Raw genomic sequence first — 26,696 nt, forward strand, 5'->3', positions numbered from 1 at the left:
AACTTGATATAATGATATTTGTTTATATACTTGTAATTACACAAGCAGTCCGCCTCACAATTTTATAGTAGATATTAATACCCAACGCCCATTTGGCATTTATCTAAACGTTTGCTTTTAATGCATGAGTCTACGTGTAAACATGGGCTTTTTTTTTTTAACTTTTTTTCGTTCTATTCACCCTATAAATTTTAGTCATTTACGAAAATGACATTTTTTCCGAAAATAATGTTTTTACCTTACCATCATTATTTTCACCAAATATTTATAACATTGACATTGACCTCAATACCTCAACCACCATGAACTACCAAATTGAGAATGTTAATGTCATAAAGTTTCGATTTTTCTCATCCTTTCTCATTTCCTATCCATACAAACCATATATCTTACACTTTCTCTCAAAATTCATCAAAAAAACTGAAGATTTTAATTACAAATTATGTAAGGTTCATAAGCTCACGATTCTTGGTGATTAACGAGTAGGTAGCTGTTCTGGTGAAGTTCTGGGTGATTGAAGAAACCACGCAAGTCATCTCACGAGTTCAAGGTATGAAAGCGCGAACTACATTTTATTTTTCAAATATGTTCGACGAAGAAGACTTCTTTAAGCTCACGATTTAGAAGTCTTCTTCATCAATGCATAGGTTAGTTTTGCAATTGACCTTTTGTGTATTTTTAATATAAGACTTCCCTAGAAGTTTTCTAACTTTCCTTTCTAAACAAAAAATTTCGAAATTCCCAGAGAAGACCTTCTAGAAGTCTTCTCGGATAAACAGGTTACTTTTAAATTTTACCGAAGTTTGTCAGAATTTGACTTTTTGTAGAAGACTTCCTTAGAAGTCTTTCTGGAGAAAACTTCAACAGAAGTCTTGTGAAAGTCTTCCCTAAATCTTCTCAATGCCGGAAGATGTCTGCGTGGGTTACTTTTGCATTTGAAAAAATAATAGTAAAACATTTAATATCAATGTGAAGTCTTCTATTAGTAGAAGTCTTCTCGAGTTTAATTCTGGGTTTTGGTCAAACCTTTACCCGCGAGAGAAGACTTCTAGAGAAGTCATCAGACGGAAGATTTCTAAAGAGGTCTTCTCTCGAAAGGTCAAATATAGTCAATTGCAAAAGTAACCCAGTAGACTTCTTGCGACATTGAGAAGACTTCCGGAAGACTTAGAGAAGACGTCTTTTGAAGTATTCTCCAGGTAGACTTCCCTAGAAGTCTTGTACAAAAAGTCAAAATTCTGACCAACTTCGGTCAAATTCAAAAGTAACATGTTTATCCGAGAATACTTCAAAAGTAACCTATTTATCTTCTCTGAGAATTTCGAAAAAAAATTCAATTTCAAAAGTAAGCCAATATTTACAAAGGAAGACTTTCTTCTGTAGAGTAGACTTCTTAAGAAGTTTTCCTTCGTAAATTTGCAATTGCAAAAATGACCTAAACAGAAGACTTCTTTTGAAGTCTACCGTGGATGACCTCCAAAGAAGTCTTCTACGTAAATATTTATTAAACTTCAAATTTATCCAAAATTAAAATGAATTTTTAATATTTTCTTGCTAATTCATGTTTATTAATCAATATTGGGACTACTGAATCAAATTTATAACTTAATTGGTGATGATTATGAAGTTACAAACATTGATGTTTAATAATGTTTCTAGCTAAATGGAGAAGTCTTCTGTAAGTCTTCCTCGTAAGTGTTAACTTTCAAAAGTGTTAAGTAACTTCAAGAATATCAAGTCATGTGGTTTAATGTGTCTTTTTAGATCATAAGATATAATTTTTAACTTATCTAAAATTTAAAAATTTCAACTTTCACTTAAAATTCAAGTTTGACTTTTTGTGAATTTGACTAAGTTTTTTTTAAGTCTTCTCTCTTAGTTTTAGTAAATTTGACTAAGTTTTTTTTTAAGTCTTTTCAATATAGATAAGCTTGGACTCCACTTGACATCATTCCTTTGTACCACTTTGGACATAAGACTTTGGAAGACTTTCCGAAGACTTCGTGGAAAGTCTTCTAGCATAAAATACATTAGAAGACTTCTCAAAAAGTTTGCCAAGAGTCTTCCGAGAGTTTCTGAGTCTGCCAAGAGTCTCCCGAGAGTTTCTGAGAGTCTTCCAAGAGTCTTCTGAAAAATCTTCCAAAATCTAAGTCATATCTGAAAAATCTGCATATTCAAACTTTGGAAGACTTCCTGAAGACTTCGTGGGACGTCTTCTAACATAAAATGCATTAGAAGACTTCCCAAGAAGTCTTCTGAGAGTCTTCCAATAGTCTTATGAGAAGTCTTCCAAAGTCTGATTTAGATCTGAAAATTTTATATATTCAAAAGCATTCAAATAGCTTCAAAACGGAGAAAACTTCAAAAATACCTTTTTATGCTTAATAATAAACAAAAAATTGTCACATTAGGTTGAATTTATAACCTTTTAGAATCCAATAAATAAAACACAAAAAATACATATCCAAAATTTGTACCACTTTGGGCAGATACTTCCTGAAGGCTTCGTGGGAACTCTTCTAGCATAAAATGCATTAGAAGACTTGTCTAGAAGTCTTCCGAGAGTGTTCTGAGAAGTCTTTCAAAGTCAGTCTCAGATCTGGAAAACCTACAAATTCAAAAACATTCAAATGACTTCAAAACAGATAAAAAATTTCAAAAATGTAATTTTATGCTTAAATAATAAACAAAACAGTCACAATAGGTTGAATCTATACCTTTTTAGAATATAAGATATAAAACACAAAATAATACAAATCCAACATTTATATATCTACCATTGAATGGGTGAACGATGAGAACGATGTAATGAAAAACCTGCAAAAAGAAGATAAATTAGTGAGAAGACATAAGAAAAAAATGAGAAATGGATTTAAATTTGGTGTTTTGATGTTCAAAGAGATTAGAGAAAGGTTGAAGAGTTTTAGAGTGAGAAACATTACATTTTTGTTGCAGCCATTTGAGAGGAAGAAAGATAATGTGTAAATTTTCTTTATATATGGAGATAAAAATTCCAATTAGGTTAAATATTTTCGATATAGAAAACTTCTTGTGAAGTCTTCTAAGAGAAGACTTCTTGGAAAGTCTTCTAGATCCTAAATTCAAATACATGAGAAGACTTCGCTTTAGGCGGAAAACCTATATTCTACTAAAATTTAGGCGGAAAACTTAAATTCTACTAAATTTAGGCGGGAATATATCAGAAGACTTCACAATCCAAACCATGACCTAAACAAGGGACATTTGCTAAAAACAACCTAAATATTCAAGTCAAACCTAAAAGTGTACCCCACTTTCAGTCAAATGCAAAGCCAACCTAAAGGGATAGTGAAAGTACTATTTAACCCTTATGACCAAACAAAAAAACAGAAATATATTTTATGTTTTTATCCTTCGGAAGTCTACACGTAATAAAAGAAGTCTACATATATATAGACTTCTTACGAAGTCTACCTTATAGACTTATTTTGGAGTCTACACTCTAATTTGATCTAATAATTTAATTTTGAAAATATATAAAAATAATTATTGTGATATTTTTAACTAATCATCAATATAATGGATAATATGAAGTAAATAAATTAAAATTTCATATAATTGAACAATTTTGAAAAATATATACTAATTTGGTTATCATGTGTTAGACAATGTTCATAGTTTAGAAACAAAAAGTTCTAACATGTTATGTCTTTTAGTGGTTGATTTCATAGGGTTAGATTTTAGATTTTGTTTTGATTTTGTTTTATTAACTTAAATCTGCATATTAATGTTTAGTAGTTTATATTTTGTATAATTGAGACATTTTGATTATCAAGCAAAACATTTAGGGTTTGAAATTTGTGGTTTAGAGTATCGTAGACCTACAATAATGTCTATTTATTTGAAGACGTATTTTTAGTCTATATTTTTCAATTTGTTTTACAAAAAATCATTATATTTAAACTAAGTTAAGTTCCTTAAAAATAAAAAAATTAAATCATAAACTATAACTATTAAAAAATAAAGAAATAAATTTAGTAAATCATATATTAAAATTATTAAAATAATAAAGAATAAGCAACAATAATGAAATTATTATAGTAGACTTCTAAAAAAGTCTACTATGTTATAGTAAAATCTACTCCAAAATTTAATTTTATTAGACTTCAAAAGAAGTCTACAGCATCGTAAATTTTAACCTAGTTACATTTTTGTCTCCTTATATAAACAAAATTAATACAGTCTCTATCTAAAGTGGCCGCACAAGTTTTTAAAACTCTCTCCCTTCTCTCTAAAACTCTCTTCCTTCTCCCTAAAATTCTCTCAATTATTTCAAAAACTCTCTCATTTCTCTTCTTTCTCTCTAAAATTTTCTCAAGTCTTTCTCACAATGTTATCTTGTCATTTTAGATATTATGATTCATGGTTTTCATCTTTTCCTTTAAAAAATGTAAGTTTTAAATCTATAGATTTTAAAAGTGTATTTTTATGTTATTTATTTCTAATAATATTATCTTTTTTTGTAGGTATTATCACTCATGGATTTCATTTCTCCTCTAAAAATGTAAGTTTTAGATTAATAGATTTTAAATATGTATTTATATGTTTATATTCAAATAAATTTATAGATCAAGCTCTGTGCATTAATTTGCTACTAGTTTATCTTATAAATTCTATTTTGAAAAGTATTTTCAGATTTAAAATTATTTTCAAATTTCAAAATGTATAGATTTTTTCAGATCTGAAAATTATAAGACAGTGTAGACTTCCAAAGAAGTTTACTAAAGCTAGTAGACTTCATATGAAGTTTACTAAACCACAAAGTTTAAGCAGACTTCATTGTAAGCCTACAAAAATATGACTTTAATTATTTTCTATGTTTTTTAATAATTTTATCTTGTTTTGCAGTTATTTTTTTCCATAGTTGTTTTCTTCTCCTCCCAAAAATGTAATGTTTACATCTATAGATTTTAAATATGTGTTCTAATATTTATATTAAAATAAAGTTACATATTCAAATTCTATGTCTTTAATTATTACTATTTTATCTATTAAATTATATTTTTAAAAGTTTTTTAGAATTTAACTTATTTCAGATCTATTTTTTTTTTTATAGAGTAGACTTCAACTTAAAAGTTAGGGCTGGTAGACTTGAAAAGAAGTCAACAAGCCTTGAATTTTAAGCATATTTCATTAGAATCTTACTCAAAATATGATTTTAATTTTTAATTTTTTTTTGCAGGTATTCTCTTCCAAAGTTTTAAAATCATCTTCCCAAAAATGTAAGCTTTACATATATTCATTATAAGATATTTTGTGTTTATAATAAACTAAATTTAAAGATTCATACTATATGTTTTTGCTTTGTTACAAGGATGACAAAAAAAACTATTTTTGAAATATATTCCAGAACAGAATATTTTCAAATTTTCTAAATGTACACTTTTAGATATGAAAACTTTACGTCAGTGTAGACTTCAACTAAAGTCTACTAAACAATAACTTTACGTAGACTTAATAAAAAGTCTACTAAAATACGATTTATTTTTTTATCTTATGTTTTTCTCATAACTCTATCTTATTTTGCAGGTACTTTTTTCAAGACTTTATTTGAGGCATCAAGATTATGAAAAATCAAACATACTCAAGAATAATTTTTAATATATTGCTCTGTAATAATTTCTCGTAATAAAATATTAATTTTTAAATAATTGTTTAATGCATAATCTATAAAGATTGTATTCATTTATAGTTGTGTTTCACTTGTATGATATTATTAATTTTTTGTTAGATATCAATTTTTTCATAAGATCTAATCAACCAAACAAGTAAAACCACCATAGGCTAAAATAATAACTAACACACATGTGAGAAGAAGAAAATCTATACAAAATTCTCAAAAAGTTTCAAGAGTAAAACTAATCAAATTTTTTTGCAATAAGTTCCAAGTGTATAATTATAACACATTAACTTTTGAAATTCACCCAAGACCATTAAATTACTAACATACACTGTAAAATAATTAAATCATGAAAAAAATATGATGAATAATATACAATTGCACTTTTAATAGAATTTACGACGTAGATTTCAGCTACAGTCTACCTTTGTAGATTTACAAAGACGTCTACACTTATTATCTAACACCAAAAATTTCTAGTTGGCTCTGACTTGATACACAAAGGCGTACAAAGTGTGTCTTAGCTAACTCGATCAAGTTCCGCACTTGTCTATCATTCGTGACATGCATAGGAGGAGTATCCGGAGCCATTTGTTGTAAAATGACGTCTGGTAAGGAATATGTTAGCACCACCTTCTCGATTTTCTTGTCCAGACCATAATCTTCTAGTGCCATTTCAAGAAGTTCACCATGTGTAAAACCACCCGACATAAGAAACATACTCCCTCATTTCCGATTATTGACCACAAACTCCCGCAAAGAGCCTTTCACCACCCATTCTCCGTATACAACAGGTATCTGAGCCATTTCCTGCAAAAAAATACAGGTTTACATAATCAGCAAAGAAATATTTCATGTTTCATAAAACTACAAAAGAAGACTTACAAATACGTCTACAATTATTAGCTAACAATATTGTCAAATCAAATGAATTACACTTTCATAATTATAAAACATTTTCTTTTCAAAATCACTCAAACCCATTAGGATTAACTAACACACACTGTCAAACAAAAAAAACTAAAAAAAACTTAATGAATAATACACAAATTCACATTTTTATAGATTTTTCTATGCTGACTTAATATTCAGTCTCTGAAGATCTAGACGTTCGTTTCAGTTTACAGACGTAGACTGTCAAATAGGTCTACTCTTTGGGTTGGTTTTTGCAATTGACCATTTTACGGGTTGCTTTCTATAGTTGAAAAAAAGCTGTGATTTTGTACATGTAGACTTTCATTTCAGCCTACAATTTAAAAATGTTAGTTTTTGCAATTGACCAGAATTCATCCAAGATTTGACTTTCAGAACCAGACTTCATATGCAGTCTACATGTTTGAATTTTTTTGAAAGAGGTTAGTTTTGAAATTGACCAAGTTTGACTTTCAATCAGTAGATTGAAATGAACGTCTACGGGTGTGTAGACTTCTTGTGAAGTCTACTCTCAAATCCGACGGGTTGGTTTTGCATTTGACCAAAAAAAAAAAAAAGTAGACTTTATATGCAGTCTACTTTTTTTTTTCTAAGATAAGAAGACTGCATATGAAGTCTACAATTTAATAAATTTTTGATGGCTTTTTAAACTTTTTGGTCAAACACAAAACTAACCTATTCAACGAAGTCAAAGTTTTGGTCAAATGCAGAACTGACCTTTTATAGACTTTGTTGGCAGTCTACATTTTGTAGACTTCCGTTGAAGTCTATTTTGAAAAGTCAAAAGTTTGATCAAATGAAAAACTAACCTCTTTTAGGTAGACGTCTTAGTAAGTCTACCGAAAGTTTTATTTTTGTTGTCAAAAGTAAAGACAGAGACTACTGGGGAAGTCTGCGTCAGAAAAAAAAATTTGGTTTAGTCAATTGCAAAACTAACCCGCGCGTTGACAAATAGACTGCATCGTAAGTCTCCACGGAGGCGTAGACATACAAAACAGTCTACCGTCGCGACACAGATCTGAAAAAGAACGAAAACCATGTAAATAGTTACATTTTTCCTGTGTAAAGCTCGTTTCCAACCTTTTCAACCGTCCAAACTCCAAATATGAGCAAAAAGAAACATCTTTGACTATTCACTAATGAAGAAACTCGAAAATATGAAGTTTGTGATTATGAAAATGAAAGTTATGAGAGTTTTTTAGATGGAAATGTAGAGGAGATGAGAGGAGATGAAGTTTTTTGGGTTAGAATGAGAAAAAAGTGGTTGAAAATTGAATTCTTGAGCTTTAGAGCTCAAAAATGGTGGTTCATGGTGGTTGGAAAAATTGATGATGATGGTTTTTTTGTAAATAAGAAAAAATGGTTAGGGTGTATTTGGTTTTTTGTTAATTTCGAAATAAATAAAAAATTAAATAAAAATGGCAATTTTGTGAATAATTCAAAAACATAGGGATAGTATGAAAATTTTATTGATGAATAGTAATGACAAAAAAAAAGAGGTTGGTTTTGGGTTTGACTAGAAATTGTGGGTTGGTTTTGAAAAACACCCACTAAACAAATAACTAACTAAATAACAAATAATAATTCATTAAACTTATAATCAACTTATAAAGTGTTTAATATACACAAAACTAAACACATGGAGGTCAAAACAAGTTTTTTAAAGTTAAGATTCCAAAATTTAATCCTAAAAATACCAACAATACTATAACATATGTTATCAAACCCTAAACTAAATGTTATCATGACTAATTCTACATTCACTCATCTATGTTAAAAATAATTCAAATTTAATAAAACTAAATTTCTATCATTTTTAAATGTTTATTAATACATGATTTCTATTTTTTTCTCTTTCAAAATATTTTTTATTAAAATTATTAATTATTTTTAAGATCTAATACATGAGAAGGCTTTTCCTATAAAACATCTGGAAGACTTCGATTTAGGCAAAAGACTTCTTGGGAAGACTTTCCCTAATTCTACATTCACTCATCTATGTTAAATAATTCTACTAAAATGTAGGCGGGATATTTCAGAAGACTTCCAAGAAGTCTTGTGTGAGTCTTCTGGACCCTATATTCAAATAACTAAGCAAAAAACACTTTCTTAAACTTTTAAGATATTTAGAAAGTGTTTAAATCAAGTTATTAGATATTCACTAATCACATATAGGTCAAATTTTTTTTTTAAATAAGATGAGATTTCAAAATCTAACCCTAAAAATTCTAACAATACTACAACATATGTTACCATACCCTAAACCAAAGAATATCATGACTCAATCTATATTCACTCATCTATGTTAAAAATAATTCAATTTCAGTAAAACTAAATTTCTATCTTTTAGAAACGTTTATTAATACATGATTTTGACCTTTTCCCTTTGAAAATATTTTTTATAAAATTTATTAATTATTTTTAAGATCAAATCTATAAGAAGGCTTTCTCTGGAAGACTCCTAGATGACTTATGGAAGACTTTGATTTAGGCGGAAAACCTAAAATTTTCCAAAATTAAGGCGGAAACCCTAAATTCTACTAAAATTTAGGTGGGATGTGTCGGAAGACTTCTTTTTAAGTCTTCTGTGAGTCTTCCAGACCCTAAAATCAATTAAATATGCAAAAAATATTTTCTTAAACTTAAAATAAACTTAGAAAATGTTTAAATCAAGTTATTAGATACTTATTACTAAACATATATGAGTCAATTTGAAAAAACAATGAAGGTAGGATTTCAGAATCTAACCCTAAATATACATACAATACTATAACATATGTTACCCAACCCTAAACCAATAACTCATGAGCCAATATACATTCACTCATCTATGTTGAAAATAATTCAATTTTAGATGAACTAAATTTACATCATTGAGAAATGTTTATTATTACATGATTTCAATTTTTTACCCATCAAAATATTTTTTGTAAAATTATAAAATTATTTTTAAGATCTACTGAACGAGAAGACTTACAAAGAAGTCATCATAGATATCATAGACTTCTTTGTAAGTCTTCTCTAACGGAGGGTTATAATGGTAAAACTGAATACATGATTTTTGTTTGTTCATAAGGAGGTTGTTGTAATTTCACTAGAATTTTGAGTTACTTTTGCATTTAATTGAATTTGGGGGTACACTTTTGTATTTAAAATCAAGTTTTGAGTCATTTTTGGGAAATCCCCCTTAAACTAAGAGTTCTATTTATAAATATAGATTTGATGTCACAACCCTAGAAAGTTAGTAGTTAGCCAACATATATGCAGTAGAACCTCTATAAATTAATAATAGTAGATTTTAAAATTTTATTAATTTATACATATATTAATTTACAAAAGTTTTCTTATTTAGATTTCTCATTTTAAGATATATTTATTCTAAAATAAGAAAAATATTTGATTTTAGTGTATAGACATTAATTGTTATTTTTTAAAAAAATTTGAAATTTATATTAACTTTATTATATTATATTATATGGTGTATATAATATATATTTCATAGAATTTAAATGTGTTTGTAGATATAATATTACTAAATCTCATCAAAAATATATTAAGTATTAAGAAAATATAAAGATAATTCTATTATAAATATAAAATAAATAATATAATAATAGGTTCTTACTTATATAAAATATGTATATATAAATTATTAATTTATAATTTTAATGGGATCATATATTTACATAAAAATTTCTAAAAAAATATTATCTTATTATTTTATTGATTTGTATCAAATTTTGAATCGGTCCAAATTATGATCAGCAAAATTTATTAATTTATAGAGATTATTAATTTATCGAGTATTAATTTATCGAGTTTGCACTGTATATACTTTTTGCCAATATATATAAAGAGCTGTACAACTCTCGTTTGATGCTATTCTTCTTGGTACCTTGTTATCCTGAGAATACATAGAGTTTTCCAGCTCAGTCTCCTGCTCGACATCGACATCATCATCATCATCATTCATCACCAGATGATTAACACTTTAACAGCTCGCGTAGACAGAGCTCCAACAACTTCAGTGGGGACTAATCATATAGATAGCCACGAGTTAAAATGGCATAGTAAACTTTTCATGTGCGTCTCTAGGTTTTCTAATTGATAAAATCTAATATTTATTAAGTTTAAAGGGATGCAATTTTTATTTGTGAAAATACAAACAAAATAATCTATTAATTTAATATTTATACTTATTTTCAATTTCTTATAAATAATTTGAGTGGTTTTAAATCAAATAATTTTTAAAAAATATAAATAAAAATTATTTAAAAAATAGGACCTAATGTTTTATATTGTTTGGATATAAAATTAGTTATTGTGTTGTTTGGAAACACATTTAGTAGTATAATTTTTTATGCATTGTTTAGTAGTATAATGTTTTTTCCATAATTAAAAATTGAATTTAAAAGTATGAATTTAATTATATAATAGAATATTGTATTTAATTAAAAAACTTGCAAAAATGTTTGGGTCCATAATCATGATTTTGTTTTAATAAGAGACTAGAGATTGACCTACGCATCCGCGCGGGTATTGATTTTTACATTTTTATATATTGATTTTTGTTTTCATAATTATTATTACATATTTTAGACGAGCCGTAATATAACTAATTGTATTCAAAAGATCTGGACCGAATCTGGTAGTTTGATTATTTTGGTACAAATATCCAAATCCGTTTCATATACATTTGTTATTTAGATATATTTAGGTTCCTATACATCATAACCAAACTCATCCAGACCGAGAAGGACCCAACTCAAAACCTACACATAAATTTATAATATTCAAGCCGGGCCTAATTTAAAAAAAATGATACCCGAAAAAAATAATCCGTACCTAAATGGATAGCCCATGTTCATGCCTAACTGATTTTATAAACTAATAAAAAAGATTATTTCTATGTGTTTGCCTAAATTAAGTGAAATAGAAAGAGATTATTATTTAGTAAAATAACTATATAGAGTAAAAATTAAGTGAAAATAAATGTAATATATTTTTTATTATTTTGATTTAGATTATTATTTTATTCACAAAAACATGTCTTTGAATTATGTTTTGGGTACGTAATTTTCCACCGATTGAACCAAAAAAATTTTAGTAAAAGAAACTAAACCGAATGTTTAACCATATGCAATAAACCCATTTGATTAACTAATAAATAAAAATATGCATTATTATTATTATGGTAATATAATTGATAATGTGATATATTATTAATGTAATATAATTAATTAAATTGTTAAACTCAGTGAAATATGGAAGACAATCAATGTAATTATATCAATGAAATTACTAAAATGACACTATACTTCTTTTTATATTGCTATACATGTTTATACTATTCTCATTTATACGGTTATACATGTTTCCAAAATACCAAAAGGTACTTCAATTTTAATAATATATAGATTACTAAAAATACATTATGCTTTTTTTTTATAATTGACATCCATGTTTCTAAACAATATCTAAAGGTATTTCAGTTTTAATAATATAGATTATTGCTTTCAGTGAGGCTAGTGGGCCAACTGAGCTGGCCCGATGTGGCCCAGTAAGTAGGCCTGGGACAAATCGGGTATTCGGACAATTTTAAGGTATCTGGATCCGGATCCTTATCCGGCGGATCCATAATTTTACTATCATTATCCGGATTTGGGGTTCTCGGATATCTGGGTATCGGATATCCTTCTAAAAATTGTATTATCCGGCGGATATCCGGATCCGGATTTGGATTCTTAAAATAAATAAATAAATAATATTAATATATATAAAATATTAAAAATAATTTAAAAATAACAAAATATATAATGTTTTTAATTATTTCTATGTATAATATTACAAAATTTACATAAAATTTACATATACTATTATAAAAATGAAAATATATTAAATAAAGTTAGTTTTATATATAGCTATTACTATTTTGAAATAGTTATTAATAAAACTTACGGATCCGGATATCCGAACTAAAAAATCAAGATATCCGGATCCGGATCCGAATCCGGCTTTGACGGATCCAACATTTTACTATCCGGATCCGGATTTGGCCCCTCCAGATATCCGGATTTGGCCCCTCCAGATATCCGGATTTTCGGATCGGATCCGGATCGAATCTCGAATCGAATTCCGATCTCGGATAAAAGTCTCGGGCATACCGGTAAGTCGACAAAAAATTGCCTACTCCTAAGTCCTAACTAATAGTTAAGTTGTGGAAGCACCATAGCCTACTGGTCACCATAGCCTACTGGTTACAGTTGAAAGGCTTCTATACCAAAGTCTGGAGTTTGAATCCCAAACTATGCAATTTCTTGCAGATTACAGGAATCTATGTTTCAAGTCCCAGAGAACGAGATTTATTAATGAAGACTACAGACGAAAGGCTTACAAGAGATCTTCAACATGGTGCAAGTAAATTTGGTCACAAGTGGATTTTCATAGGACGGCTCAGATGTTGCAGTTAGGCGTAGATCTTCATAAGACAGATAGTATTGTCGGTTGTTGAATCGTCTATGTAATATTTCTCATATATGTAATATCATGATAAATCAGCGTTAAAAAAAAAACCATAGCTAAGCTATATGTGTTTATGTGGCTAATTAAGTGATTTCGTATAAGTACATTTGGGCTGGAGTTCCTTAGTTCTATTCCATGGGCCTTTATCGGGTATATTAAGATCAATATTGTTGATCGAGTCGTAAGTAGTACATTAATTTGAATCGTTAACGCGGATTAAAATAAGAGAGTATTAATACACTCGACGAAAAGAAGTTAGCAAAGTATTTTGCACATATAAAAACAATTGGATTATAATCCAGGAAGATCATGAATATCAAAATTGAAATAATCTGTAATAAGGTAATGAAAAACCTTGACATTATAAATCACTTGAATCCATCTGCACCTGAACTTGATTAAAAAAATGATCACACCACGATTTTGCACAAGTCACTAATCTATCTATGTATATAAAAGGGTTTACTCCTTCCTGGTTGCGCCACGTCAGTTGCCACCTAGATAATTCGCTTCCTCTCGCGGCAACACTTGGCGGCGTTCGTGTGAAACTCGGCGTTCGTGTGAAACTCGGCGTTTCATTTACGATGGGTTTACTCTTTCCTGAGCCCTCCACGTCGTCTACCACGTCAGAAAGTCAGGCTCTCTGGTCTCGACACATGTCCAGTCCGTCCGTGTAAAACACAACACTTCATTTATGTTGTATCTATTTGGGCTTCTAACGTTTACCATTGCTTTCAGGAAATGGAAGATGATTCCTTACACTGCTGGTGTCATTGTCCCTCTAGCTTTAACCCTTTTGGTCCGCAACACTAAGAAAGACGAGAAACGAGGCGTGATTGACGATGACGTCGGTGGAGAGCCAGGTCATACCGTTAGGAACCACCGGTTCAAAGATCCCGTCAGCTCTCACTGGGAAGACATCTCCACTCTCCCAGAGCTCTTCGAGATCTCGTTCAAGAACCACAGCGACAGGTTTTTCCTCGATACCAGGAGGCTGATCGCTAGAGAAATTGAGACTAGCGAGGACGGGAAAGTGTTTGAGAAACTTCATTTGGGTGATTATGAGTAGAAGACGTTCGGGCAGACGCTTGAAGCTGTGTGTAGTTTTGCTTCTGGTTTGGTTTAGATTGGACACAAGTCTGAGGAACGTGTCGCCATTTTTGCGGATACGAGAGAAGAGTGGTTCATAACGTTACAGGGTTGCTTCAGGCGCAACGTTACTGTGTTACTATCTATTCAACTTTGAGAGAGGAAGCTCTTTGTCACTCGCTCAATGAGGTTACCTCTTTGCTTCTTTTCTCTGTTTGGCCATTTATTTAAGTTAATTTTAATGGAATACATTATTTGACAAAGCTGTGTTATCTTTTTTACATTTTTTTGGCAGATATGTTCATTGTGTTCATGGCAACCCACAAACAAGAAACAGGGAGTTACAACGTTTCTACAGAAGAAACACTCTCCCATTTTGATCTCTCTTATAGTACGAAGCGGCAAAAAAAAAATCACACCGCTAGTAAATAAATCAGGATATTGTGACCATCCTTATATAATCAGTCACCTCTGTTGTTGTATATTTTCGCAAGAGTTATTATGTTGAAATTTATTACAAGAAGTTTGTGTTCTCTCTCCATGTTATGAGTTTCCTATTGGTTTTAAGGTTTATCATTATCACATTTTAGGTCAAGCCCAAAGTTGGAGCTGAATCATCGGTTAAGAAAAATTGTTGTAATGGTAGAGTGGTTGAATTGTAGTCCTAAACAAAAGTATAGGTCGGAAACAGAACTAGATGGAGAGATATCTTTGAAGAAGACATTAAGCTTAATGCTTTGCTCCAAACCAGCGTTCAAGAGAGCTCGAGACAATTAAAAAAATAATTGCGGTGTTCAACAAAATGCAAAAAAAAAACAATTTGTATATGTCTTCATCATCTTTATTGTTTGTTGAATATCTTTTAGTTCCATAAACTAACAAATTATTTAAAATATAAAAATAACTACATTGAATTTTTTTAACAATATCATAATCATTTATTAAAAACAAAAATAAAAAATAAATTAAAACTGTTAAAAATAAATAAATAAATAGAAAAAACAAAACTATTTACATAATAAAAAACAAACAAAACCGCGTTTCAAAAGTCGTAGATTACATCCAAGGTATTTCTTTACAGCTATGTAACAACCTTAAAACAGTCGGAATATTTGAAATAAAAATTACTAAATATACATGTAAGTGTTAATTTATAATAAAAAATAAAGAAAATAGATTTAGACTATCAAAATTTTAATCAACTATTCTATATCAAACATGAACTGTAACAAAATGCAATCATATAATGCCCAAACCAAACTTACACATTATAATCATCAGAATCAAATTCCCACTCTTGAGAGTTCAAATAAGAGCAACCCACAACTAACCAACCAATCATAGATTCATAATTATCAAAAAACATACAACAAGAACAACGATCATCTACACTTCGTCCACCCAATGTAATATGTTATACGCTGCAATCTATTAATATACGTACAAACAACTAAATCAAACATAATTAATCTTAACATACATAATTTCTACACACCCTAACATTATGTAAAACCATAAACGCTATTACACACTGTTTTTACAAAAGCTTACATAAAACACACGCAAACAAAATATACAATTATATAGTTACATACATCACGTCAAATCCCGTGCGTAGCGCGGACCGCCCTAGTAGTATAAAAATAAATTGACACAGATTTAATCAGATAGGTAAACCGAATATATGTCCGGTACGAGTTCCCATCCTTGCTTTTCGATTATGGATGTCTCGAAAGAAAACACGTTAAGATGAGTTGTAAACTCAAGACATAAAGAAAAGGAAGGATAAACATAAACGTATATTAGATTTGCTGATCTGATTGCAACTAACTAGAGTTAGATTGGTTGGTTAGACTGCTCATGTTACTGTCACGTGCGTAGGCTCCATTCTGCACATGCAGTCACACAAGACCAAGCGTGCCCAAACTTCTCAAAACCTTTAAACAAAACACTCTCGTTCTCTAGTGTGTAGTGGTAGATCTTCGCACATTTCTGCTTGTGATGTAAGCTACTTCATCGTCTTGAAACAAACAAGCTCAAGTCACCACCCCAAAAATGCTAAATATGTCTTTCAAAAGCATGTCGAAAAAAGTGGACTCCACCACGACACCACCCATCCAGAAAACCAAAAGATAACGAGAAGAAATAATAAAAAGAACAATAATCATTGTTATATATATACACAGTCAATATTTGTAACTATTTCACACTCTTTCTCCTAGAGTTCATGTGATGCATGTTGCATTTCTGATGTCAAATAACATCAAATACTATGTATATTCCTTTTCGCGATGCTGTGTTTATGTATTTATGAATTAAAATTCTAATGTCTTCATGACCAGTATGAAAAAGTGCGTTTCATGTTCTATAGGAAAGTGATGTTTTTCTTTTATCATACATTTATACTAGTTGGCAAAAACTCTTTTTTTTTTTTTTTTGTAAGACTGGCAAAAACTATTCAAGTTACTTGTTTGTGAGCAACTAATGTATGTTTTAAAAAACAATTACGAGACTTTGTTTTTTATATGTACGTGTACTTAAAAGGTAAGACTAATGTCACTTAATTACATTCTAAAAATGCTCGTTATATATGTTCTTGGATCTCGTAAAGGCCGTAGCTTTAAAATTTTTGCTGTAGAAAAAAATCTGTAGACTTTTTGCTGTGGTTTTAGATTTTATTGCTGTAGAATTTTATGGAAAACACTAAAAAATTGCTTTGAATATTTGGCTCTGCGGAGCACTTGTACGGCTGTAGGTTATTTCAAGAGCTGTGGTTTCAAAAAAAAATTAAAGCTTGATTACTCTAAATTTGGTGCTTTAGAAATAAATAGGGTTGTGGACTACCAATCACCCCCCCCCCATATAAGTTTCCAACTTAAAGCTCAGTGATGATCAGTAAATTAACCCTTGTTTGTATATTTCAAATGAGTGGGTTAAAACTTCCAAACTTAGGCTAAGAGGACTCTAATCAATACATAAGATATTTGAACACATCAGCTTGTTGTTCTTTTAGCATAGCCAAGACCGGCGAGTCAGCTTTTACTGAGCCTGTGTCGTTTTTTCCTTTGGGATCGACAGCCTCCTCGACTTTAATTAGTAGGAGTATTATTAACAGACAGATAAGAAAAGCATGTAATGCACGTATACTGGGCCGGGAATAAAGAGACCCATCCACAATTATTTATGTAGTCATACATGACCGTATATATTGTATTTTTATTAAAGGTACCAAAAAATGATGTTGGAGTGGGACCTTTACACTAATTAGAAGCATGATCAATAACAATAGTTGAGTTTTTCTCAAAAAGAAAGCTATAATAATTGAGTTGTTAGAGTAATTAGTGGTTTGTCTCTATCGTTATAAGTCAAATAAGTAAGAAGAAAACGATGTTGTAATAACTCCGACTTATCTTTCGGCGGAAAATAAAATAAGCTCTCTTTCTGCTTCACTTACTTTTTTCATTTGCGGAAATTTGTCCTTAGATTTCGAAAAGTTTGAGGCAAGCCAATCATACGTTACATTCATTGCATACATCAGATCTCCTTTAGACTCTAATTGATACAGGAATGAAAACAATATGCAAAACTGTAAGTACTACATGTGGACTATCGTAAGCCAACCCACATGGCCACATGTATGCAAAATGTCTATCATGTGTGTGTGTATTTCCTTTAGAATATCTTAATGCGTGTGAATAAGACATGCATGCAAATATTTCTTTCTGAAATGGTCGAGGGTGCAAAATACAATGTAATTTGTATTTTCCTAGGGAAATGCTAAAGGAGTGGTGGCAAGAAATTTACAGTGCCTTCTGGCAAAGTTGTAATAGTGCTATGAATTTTACACAGATGGTAAGATATATCTCATATGAACTAATTAAGTTACTAACACTCTATATCAACACTTAAAATACACACTTGTCTACTGCAAACCAAACCTTTTTCTTTATCACAAAAACATTTCACTTGCAGCCGTTGTATTTATCCATGTGTGCTATTTTGATCTTTAATCCATCGCCGTTTACACAATCGACTAACTTTTCTTAATTTGTTTTAGAAGACACCTTTTGGATGAAAGTAGTGGGAAATGGTGTGGAATAACTTGTACGCTAAGAATGACATCCCGTTCCCCATTCTGCCAAGTCGGTACAAGATGGCCCAAATGTCGGCCTTGACAAATCCAAAAAATTATATTTAAACGCATGTCTTTTCCACGTCACATCATCGTGCAGTGCAGTGATCTGTTTTGGTTCCATCTGGTGCTGATCTGGTTTCATCACCGTTATACAATCCAACGGAAATATTTTAACTTCCAATGGGCAAAAACCCTCGTTTGTGTAGAGTATCGAGGAACTAGCTATCAAACCTAAATAAACGCGCTTTCTGTTTGATTAAGATTGTATCCCTATCTCTACTAGTAAACAATTATAATCTTTGCAATCATATTATTGCACGGCATAAACATTTTGAGATAAATTTTATTAATCTCTTTCTCTTTTTTTAATTTAGAAGTCATGTATAATAATTTCGTAAAATCTAAGGAGCAAGATAAATTTTTTTATTGGAAAAGGTAGAAGTTATCTCATCTCATACGCATACGCTATTTTGTTGTAAAGTTCATCATTTAAATCACGAAAGATATTCAACCTATCCAAAGAAGAGACGCGACCAAACTCGAATCAAATATGCCTAATACACGCTTTCACATTCAATGCCTAATAGTAAAACCACCAAGTTGAAAGGGTAGTTCAGTAAATTCAATGAGGGCATTTGCCGAGGGAATGACGGTTTTAACTGCTATCACGTGCTGGTCAACCCGGATCACAGATATTCTGAGAGTAGGTCCCACTAATTTACTATCCCTCGTAGTAGCCCAGTAGTAGGCCCACACTCAACTCTCCGCTGTATTCATAATGCGCGTGAAGTCCATTTTCCAAACCTGAGGCGCGTGGAAACGAAACCTCCACCACCACCACTATCCACTAACTTCATCTTCTTCCTTCGCCTACAAATACCTCTCGTCCCCTTTCCCTCCTGAAACTGGGTCCCCTTCGATTTTCTTAAAAACTCATTATTGAAACTTAACGAAGCAGCAACCTCCGCTATTAAAATTTCACTTCTTCTATAGCCGTGAGCGATTACTAAAGAGAGACATGGAGCCTACTAGCTTAGTCCACGAAGCTGAGTGCCGGCTTCCGCCGGAGTTTCTCACCGACGATGACTTTCTCCTGGAAAAGGAGAACAAGCTTTTTAAGGGTGATGAGTTCAACTTGTTCCCTTACGAGCTGAGTCGTCATGGATCCGGGCTGAACTCCGGTTTAGATAGAACCGTTAAGCCAATCGGTGACGAAGTGTATTACTTAACCGGATTTAACCGGAAAACGGTTCAGCCAACTCTGGATGATGTACTCTTATCTTATCTCTTGTTTACCATCGATTCCACATTTTTTTTTGGAGGTTATTTTAAGTTGTAACTGTCGACTTATGGTTCACGCAGGTGTGGGGTGCGACTCGTTCGACTCTGTGTGGGGCCGGGATCGGTTATGGTCGTCGTAATCAGAACTGTCAGACGAGAGCTTCCTCTCACGCGGCGGCATGGGATATGTACTGCGCCGCTGTGGAGGAGTTGGCGATGGTGAATATCAGCGACGAGTCGTACGGTTACAACAGTGGCAGAGGAGTTCTCGATCTTCCGAGAAAACATCCACTCGCCGCAGTTAAAATCCCCAAGGACGGATCAGGCTACTACAGTCGCCAATCTCTCCAATACCAGAAGCTACAAGCTAACCAAGTAACGAATCTCAAATCGACATCATTTGATTGTTATCAGTTTTGGATGATGATGATGATATTCTGTTATCTTTGTTGCAGTTTCAGCAGCTAAAGCAGCAACAGCTGATGCAGCAGCAGCAGCGCAGAGGATTAAAGGCTAATAACAACAAAACTGCTGGTCATGTGAATTTCTCGCCATCTGCATGGTCTAATCAGCCACACAGGCGCGATGGTTCGAGAATGCATGCTGTTTTCCTCGGAGACCGCACCGGGAAACCTAGATCAACCGGGACTGGTGTCTTCTTGCCTCGTCGTGTTAACCATACTTCCCATGCAGACGCCGAAACTCGCGAGAAACCAAGTAAAGTTTCAATGATCTTATCTTTAATTTATTTTGGTTCCGGTTCTGATTGTTTAGCTTTTTGGGATTTTAGCTCTTGCCACGGTCTTGGTTCCGGCTAGAGTGGCGGAGGTTCTTAACCTAGACGAATCTCTGGTCCAACAGCCAGTGATCCGGTCATCGGCTAGTCTCTATGGTATTATACCAAACCCCAAACAACCCATAAGTATAACTTTTTTTTTTTTTATCAAAGGATAACTATTTTTAAGTTGTCAATTTTGTAATTATTTGGTTAAAATCTTTTTTTTTTGTAAAATAACAGAGCCATCGTGGAGACCGAAGAGCAATAATGGTGGATTCTCGAGCCAGATGAAGATGGGACAGGGAGTGAATGAGCCTATGTTACCATCCGACTGGGCTTACTGACCGACTTGGGTTCACGTGAAACTTTTGGGTCTGTTTAGGAAAGGTTTGAAGAAAGTAAAAGGAGGAATAAGATTTAAGATTTGATGACATAGGGTAGTGAAATAGTAGCAAGATTAGTGTTTATTATAGATAGTTGAAGATTTAACCGACGAATAATAAAAGGAAGGAAGAAAGATGAAGAAGATCTTGTGGACAGAGACGAGGTTTTGGATCGTTTTAACCACCATTCGAATCTTAGTAGTATAATGTCTCCCTTTGGCTTTTTGTTGTTTGTTTTTCGGTTGTTCCTGAGATATTTAGTATCCCACTTCCTCTCTCTATCTCGTTTGTTCCCACAACTCTTAAGCAATGGATAAGTATTAATTAGTAAAATAATTTTGTTTGCCAATATTTGCATCCTGAAACACGTCTTAAAAAACAACGAGGTACTAGGTAATAATCCGTGTTTTGCGCAGAATATGATTATTAGTTTCGTTATTTTTTAATAAGGAGACATTAATATGTTTAATCTCGATATCTAGTCGTGATATCGAACAAATAGTTTCATATTGTAATTTCTAAATGGATAATAGTTAAAAAAAAAAAAAAAATTATTAAGATAAATCATTTTACTACAATTTGGTCGACAGTGAAAGAAACACTAACAAAAAGAATATTTTAACTTCTAAAAAATTTAGATATTTCAGTTGTGGTAAATACTTAGTTATAAAGTGCTCACGTCAATGTGCACATGTACGTGTATGTAAAACTATATAAAGATGGTTGATAAATATATAAAGATACTGTTAATTAATATTAAATGACATTTTTTCAAAATAATACATGAAAAATAAAATTCTAAAATGAAATTATTTAAAAACAAAAATATTGTAAAATTTATATAAAATATAATATATAGCTTACATATAATTCTTTAAATATATATAACATATCAAATTGGATATTTGTTCCTATAAATATTGATATTTGTGATTTGTTTTTTTCTTACGGATATTGAATTTTAGTATTTGATTTGTTTCGTAGAGTAACAGATATCTGGATTTTTCGGTTCAAATCAAAACGGATAACGAATCGAATCAAAATTTATGAATAATTTGTCCAGCTCCATTCGTAAACAGTAAGAATAACCTAAAGAAGAATAATGCATGTGAGTTTTATATTAAAAAATATAAAGTACATAGTGTCAACATATTTATGAAGAGTTTGGCTGAGAAGCTCTTTACATGTGACATGTGTCCATTTTAACGTGAACGCATTTATTACAATGCTTCTACACGTGACAAGTGTCCAGTTTAGGGTAAACGCATTTATTACAATGCTTCTCCTTTAATATATATGGGATGTCCACCCATAGGTTAGCATAGGTTAGACCATTTTTTTTTAATTCGCCCAACCAGCTTTGTTATTAGAGCATGATTATCCCGTGATCCTTAAGTGAGATCCTTAATGATTATTTAATAGTTTAAATGTACTTAAGTGAGGTTAAGAACTTTAGTTAAGAAACTCCTATTTTTAGCGATCCAATGGGAGTTTCTTAATTAGAGGTTCTTAAAAAAAATTAATTTTTTTTTTAAATAAAATTTATTTATTAAATAAAAGGGCAATTCTCGTAATAGACAATTTTCAAGTTTTGGTCACAAAAAATAGATCACAAAAAAAAATGACCAAAATGTTTCATTTAATAGGTAAAATGACACTAATATCCTAGATATATAAAAATTAAAAAAATAAAAAATAAAAAAAATAATTTTTTTTATAGTTTTAGATTATATGTTTTCAAATTTGAACTTTTTTATAATTTTTTTTTTGAATTTTTTTTTACGATTTTTTTTTTTCAAATTTTCTTTTTGTAATTCAAAAATATTTTTTGAAACTATTTTTAAAATTTCTATTTTCAAATTTTTAATATTTATTTTCTATTTTATAAATTTTAAACTTCAAACCCAAATCTCCACCGCTTAACCCTAAACCTTAAGGTTTGGATTAGTTAACCTTAGGAGTATAAGTGTATATTTATCTTTTTAATAAAACATTTTGGTCATTTTGATTTTTAGAATCTATATTTGTGATAAAAACTTTTTTAATGTTATCATAGGGTATTTCCATCGCATGCATCTTCGATGAATACGAAGAGGGCAAACAAAAGATAGAAAGAAAGAAAATAAAAATAACAACAGTTTACGTCTTGACACGTGGTATATAACCCCACTTAAAAATCGATGCCAAAAACACCTACTTAAGGATCGGTAATGACTGATTTATTTTCTGTTGAATTATTTAAATAGGTCATTTCCCTTAAAAACCGAGTAAGGACCCTGCGATAATGTTTGTCTTAGTTCTTTCAATCATAATCTCTTAATTGTACACTTGTGATGATACAATAATATTTGTTCAAACAAAAATATAATACTTCCGAGAGTAAGATTTTTTAGATTTTTTTCTTGTTCCACAAAGATAGATTTTATATATTGTTAAATTATTTTTTTATATTTTTTTTTTTGAAAAATAATTTTTTTTTTGAAAACTTATTTTTTTATATTTTTTTTTTTTGAAAAATTATTTTTTTATATTTTGGAGGAACATTAATTGAAAATATTTGAATTGATTAAATTTAATTGGTGGAATGTTATTGCAAAGTGTATAATAAAATAAAAAATCAATTAAATTATAAATATTTATTAAATTTTTAATAAATGTTCGTACTATTACTTTTGGGAACTAAAAGAGTAATTGAAGCTGATTTATTAATACTTCATTTAATACTCAGGAGCACACGAACAGTTTGGGAACTGGATTTGATTAAATGCTGAAATGCTGGTCTTCTATAGAGCAACGTGCAGTCTTTGTCCTAAGCCATTTGCTGTTACAAAATAGACATTGTCGCCAGATTAATTATTGACACCGCCTTCAATATCGAAATCTTAGTAATGGCAGCTGTCTTTTTTTCAGTCAACAAAAAAAGAAGTATGATGGTGCACAAAAAAAGAAGGGTACGATATCGTCTTACGTAACTTGAGTTTTTTTTAAGATTACAATCATGACACGCATGTTTGTTTAAGCTTAATTATGGAGTATCATATAGTAATTCTTGAAACCACACCAATTTATTTTCTCGGCTTTCACAATAAGTATACTTTCTCTTGGCTATTTTTCGACCGTAATTTATTTGGCATTTTGTTGATTCTGTCAAGATGTTCCGAGAAATCAGGTGTGCACATTTTGATGTAGAAGGCGTAACATTATGACTTTTGTTTTTCAATGTCACATAATCCACACAAAACACTAAATATGCAAAAGGGTAATGTTATTGCCTCTCAACTTTTGCAGCGGATGGCCTAAGGCCTAAAGCCACCTGTTCGAGTTAAGCTGATTCGACCAAATCCGACGTCCGGTTTCAGACTAGACTGGGAAACCATTTTTGTCTTCGTGTTTGCTGGAGATGGGACCTACGTGTCGGATATTGGCGTTCTGTACTTTGACTGGTTCACGCGGTTCTTTGCGTTGTAGTTATTATTTGGATAAAGTTTAATGAAATTCACTTCCATTTTCACATGACTCCGTATTTATGCATCTTCTCCCAGATATCACATAAGATACAGACATACAGTATAAAGAGTATACAATATGATTGTGTCGAAGAAAACAACGCTTTTATACATGCATGTTGGTCTCTTTTTCACATTCACAGTCTCGTAGTGTTAATATTATAACCTGAAGTACTACATTTGTATTTTTTTACCCAACTAAAAAGGGGAAAACTAAAAAAAGACTACTCCCTCTATTTCATATTGTAAGTAGTTTTAAAGAAATTTTTTTGTTTCAAAATGCAAGTAGTTTTCGTATTTTTAGGTAATTTTTACATTTATTGAATTCAGTGTGACCAATCAAATTAAATAGATTTATTTTTTATTGGTTAAATTATATCTAAACTATTTATTAGTATAAAATACTTTTTAAAAACATAATAATTTTCTTAATCTTCGCGCTTTTAGCCAAAACTACTTATATTATGAAACAGAGGGAGTATTATAAGCAATATAATAAACTAGTAACAATTTGATTTTTAAGTGGCGATAAATGCTAAGATCCAAATACACGTACGGTCCGGTGCGCTGAATGGGCAATAAACAAATCAGTGGCATTTGTGAAGGGCGCGTTTTAATGAGAAAAATCACGGTGTTTGATATTACCTTTGTTTCCGAAACTAAATTTTTTTAAAATATACACGTTTTTTAAGAATTTAATAAATGTTTCTAATTTAATTTATTTTTAACTTTATTAGTATATATTTTCCAATAACTTTTCACCAATGAAATTTAATTAATTCAAATTTTCTCAATTAATGTTTCACAAAAATATAAAAAAGTACCTTAACAATATAGAAAATCTATCTTTGTTGAACAAGAAAAGAATCCAAAAAATATTATTTTCAGGAACTGAGGGAGTAGTTAATGATGATGACTACTATGTACTGAAGACAAAACGTATTTTGGAATTGGTTTATTAAATTGGAGTAAAAGAGTATGAAGTCGGTCCAATTATAATGCAAGAGAATGAATTAGCAAAATCAGAGAAGTTCTGGTTAAAGGACACAAAAATTAAAAACTTACTTTTTAAAAGATAAATATAAATTTGAAATTAAATTATCATAAAACTAATAAAATATTTTATAATTTGGAACATCACATCTTATATTACGGAACGAAAGGAATAACTTTGAAATGTATATCTATTTCATCTCTCCCTTCTTCTCTCTTCTGTCATTATATTGATTTACTGCTGCTCTTGCAGACCAATTTCTCGAACATGTACACATTGTCATCCTGTATAGCATATATTGTTGGGTAACAAATTGGATTGTTGAAGACTGCGGCTCAAGCATATGAAAATAAGCTCTCAGGCCCATTTATCGAGACAACCCTAGAAGAAAATTTCGTTGCTTTTTTCACGGCGGCCCCGCCGTTGGCTCTCTTGCTCTGCCTTCTCCTCTGCTACGGTGGATCAAATCCAATCCTCAATCTTTGTGCTTCACTCATCCAATCTGTCTCTGTTTAAATTTCCATGGATTTGCCAGAGATTCCACCTTTCCGAAAGAAAGATTCGCTGCCCTGCAACAACAACCATGGCTCCACTGCTCCTTCGTCGACCACAACTCCTCCGTCGACCACAACTCCTCCGTCGCAAAGCAATAACAACAACCACGACACTGTTGGAATTGCTGACCACAACTCTGTTGCTCCTTTGTCGACCACAGCTCCTCCGCCCTTTCACTGTAACGACGAGATCTTTGATGTTGTTCCTCTTGAGGCTCCTCAAACACAACTAGATATTCCTCACCAAACAAAGATACTATGGAAGAAGAACCATCACTATTCGTACCTTCAATGGGAGCATGGTCAAAGCCACTTGTTCTAAAGTTCCCTTCTCCTTGTACACCACCTGAGCCATCAACGCCTTGCAACTATGATCCACACTTGGTGCAGAGCCAGATTGAGAAATTTTGGCCTTCACTGGATGAAAGTACCAACTTTAAGAAGAAGAAATCTTCGCTGAAAGTACCTTCTTCAGCGAACTTCCCAGTTACACAGTTGCCGCCTCCAGAACTAAAGGAAGATGGTTCACTCCGCTTTCCATGGGCTGCAAGGATGAACCCGGCTACGAGGAACTTGTATCGTGCTTCCAGCCAACTTTCAGACTTGATGGCACTCCTGAGATCATCATTCCAACTAAGGTACTTCAGCTTGGCCCTGGGAATGTAGGAGAATATGTGATTGGGCAATTTCATCGCTGTTCTGCTCCTTCGGGTGGTCTTACACATGCTGTTGTAAACCGTCTCTGGGGTAGAAGCTGCAAAATTGGTAGTCGAAAACTAGGAGAATCCTCTTACCTTTTCCATGTTCCACACAAAGAGACAAGACAGTGGATCATTCAACGTTGCGTCTGGCATGTAGATGA

At 31.3% G+C, this 26,696-nt stretch overlaps 1 protein-coding gene across 3 annotated transcripts; it reads left to right on the plus strand.

Moving 5' to 3' along the window:
* Nucleotides 1-19,220: 19,220 nt before the first annotated feature.
* LOC106412319 lies at nt 19,221-21,131 on the plus strand. 3 transcript variants are annotated; one of them, XM_013853234.3, is made up of 5 exons: nt 19,221-19,608; nt 19,701-19,994; nt 20,075-20,336; nt 20,410-20,541; nt 20,638-21,131. In XM_013853234.3, exons 1-5 carry the CDS (start codon nt 19,357-19,359, stop codon nt 20,739-20,741), a joined length of 1,044 nt encoding a protein of 347 aa, XP_013708688.2. In that variant the 5' UTR covers nt 19,221-19,356; the 3' UTR covers nt 20,742-21,131. The 3 variants fall into 3 exon arrangements, with proteins under 3 accessions (XP_013708688.2, XP_022564689.2, XP_013708689.2); XM_013853235.3 differs by having other exon boundaries at nt 19,223-19,608; nt 20,410-20,511; XM_022708968.2 differs by lacking the exon at nt 20,410-20,541.
* The last annotated feature ends 5,565 nt before the right edge of the window (nt 21,132-26,696 follow it).

This window comes from Brassica napus, chromosome C8 (assembly GCF_020379485.1).
Source record: "Brassica napus cultivar Da-Ae chromosome C8, Da-Ae, whole genome shotgun sequence".
NCBI classification, from domain to species: Eukaryota; Viridiplantae; Streptophyta; class Magnoliopsida; order Brassicales; family Brassicaceae; genus Brassica; species Brassica napus.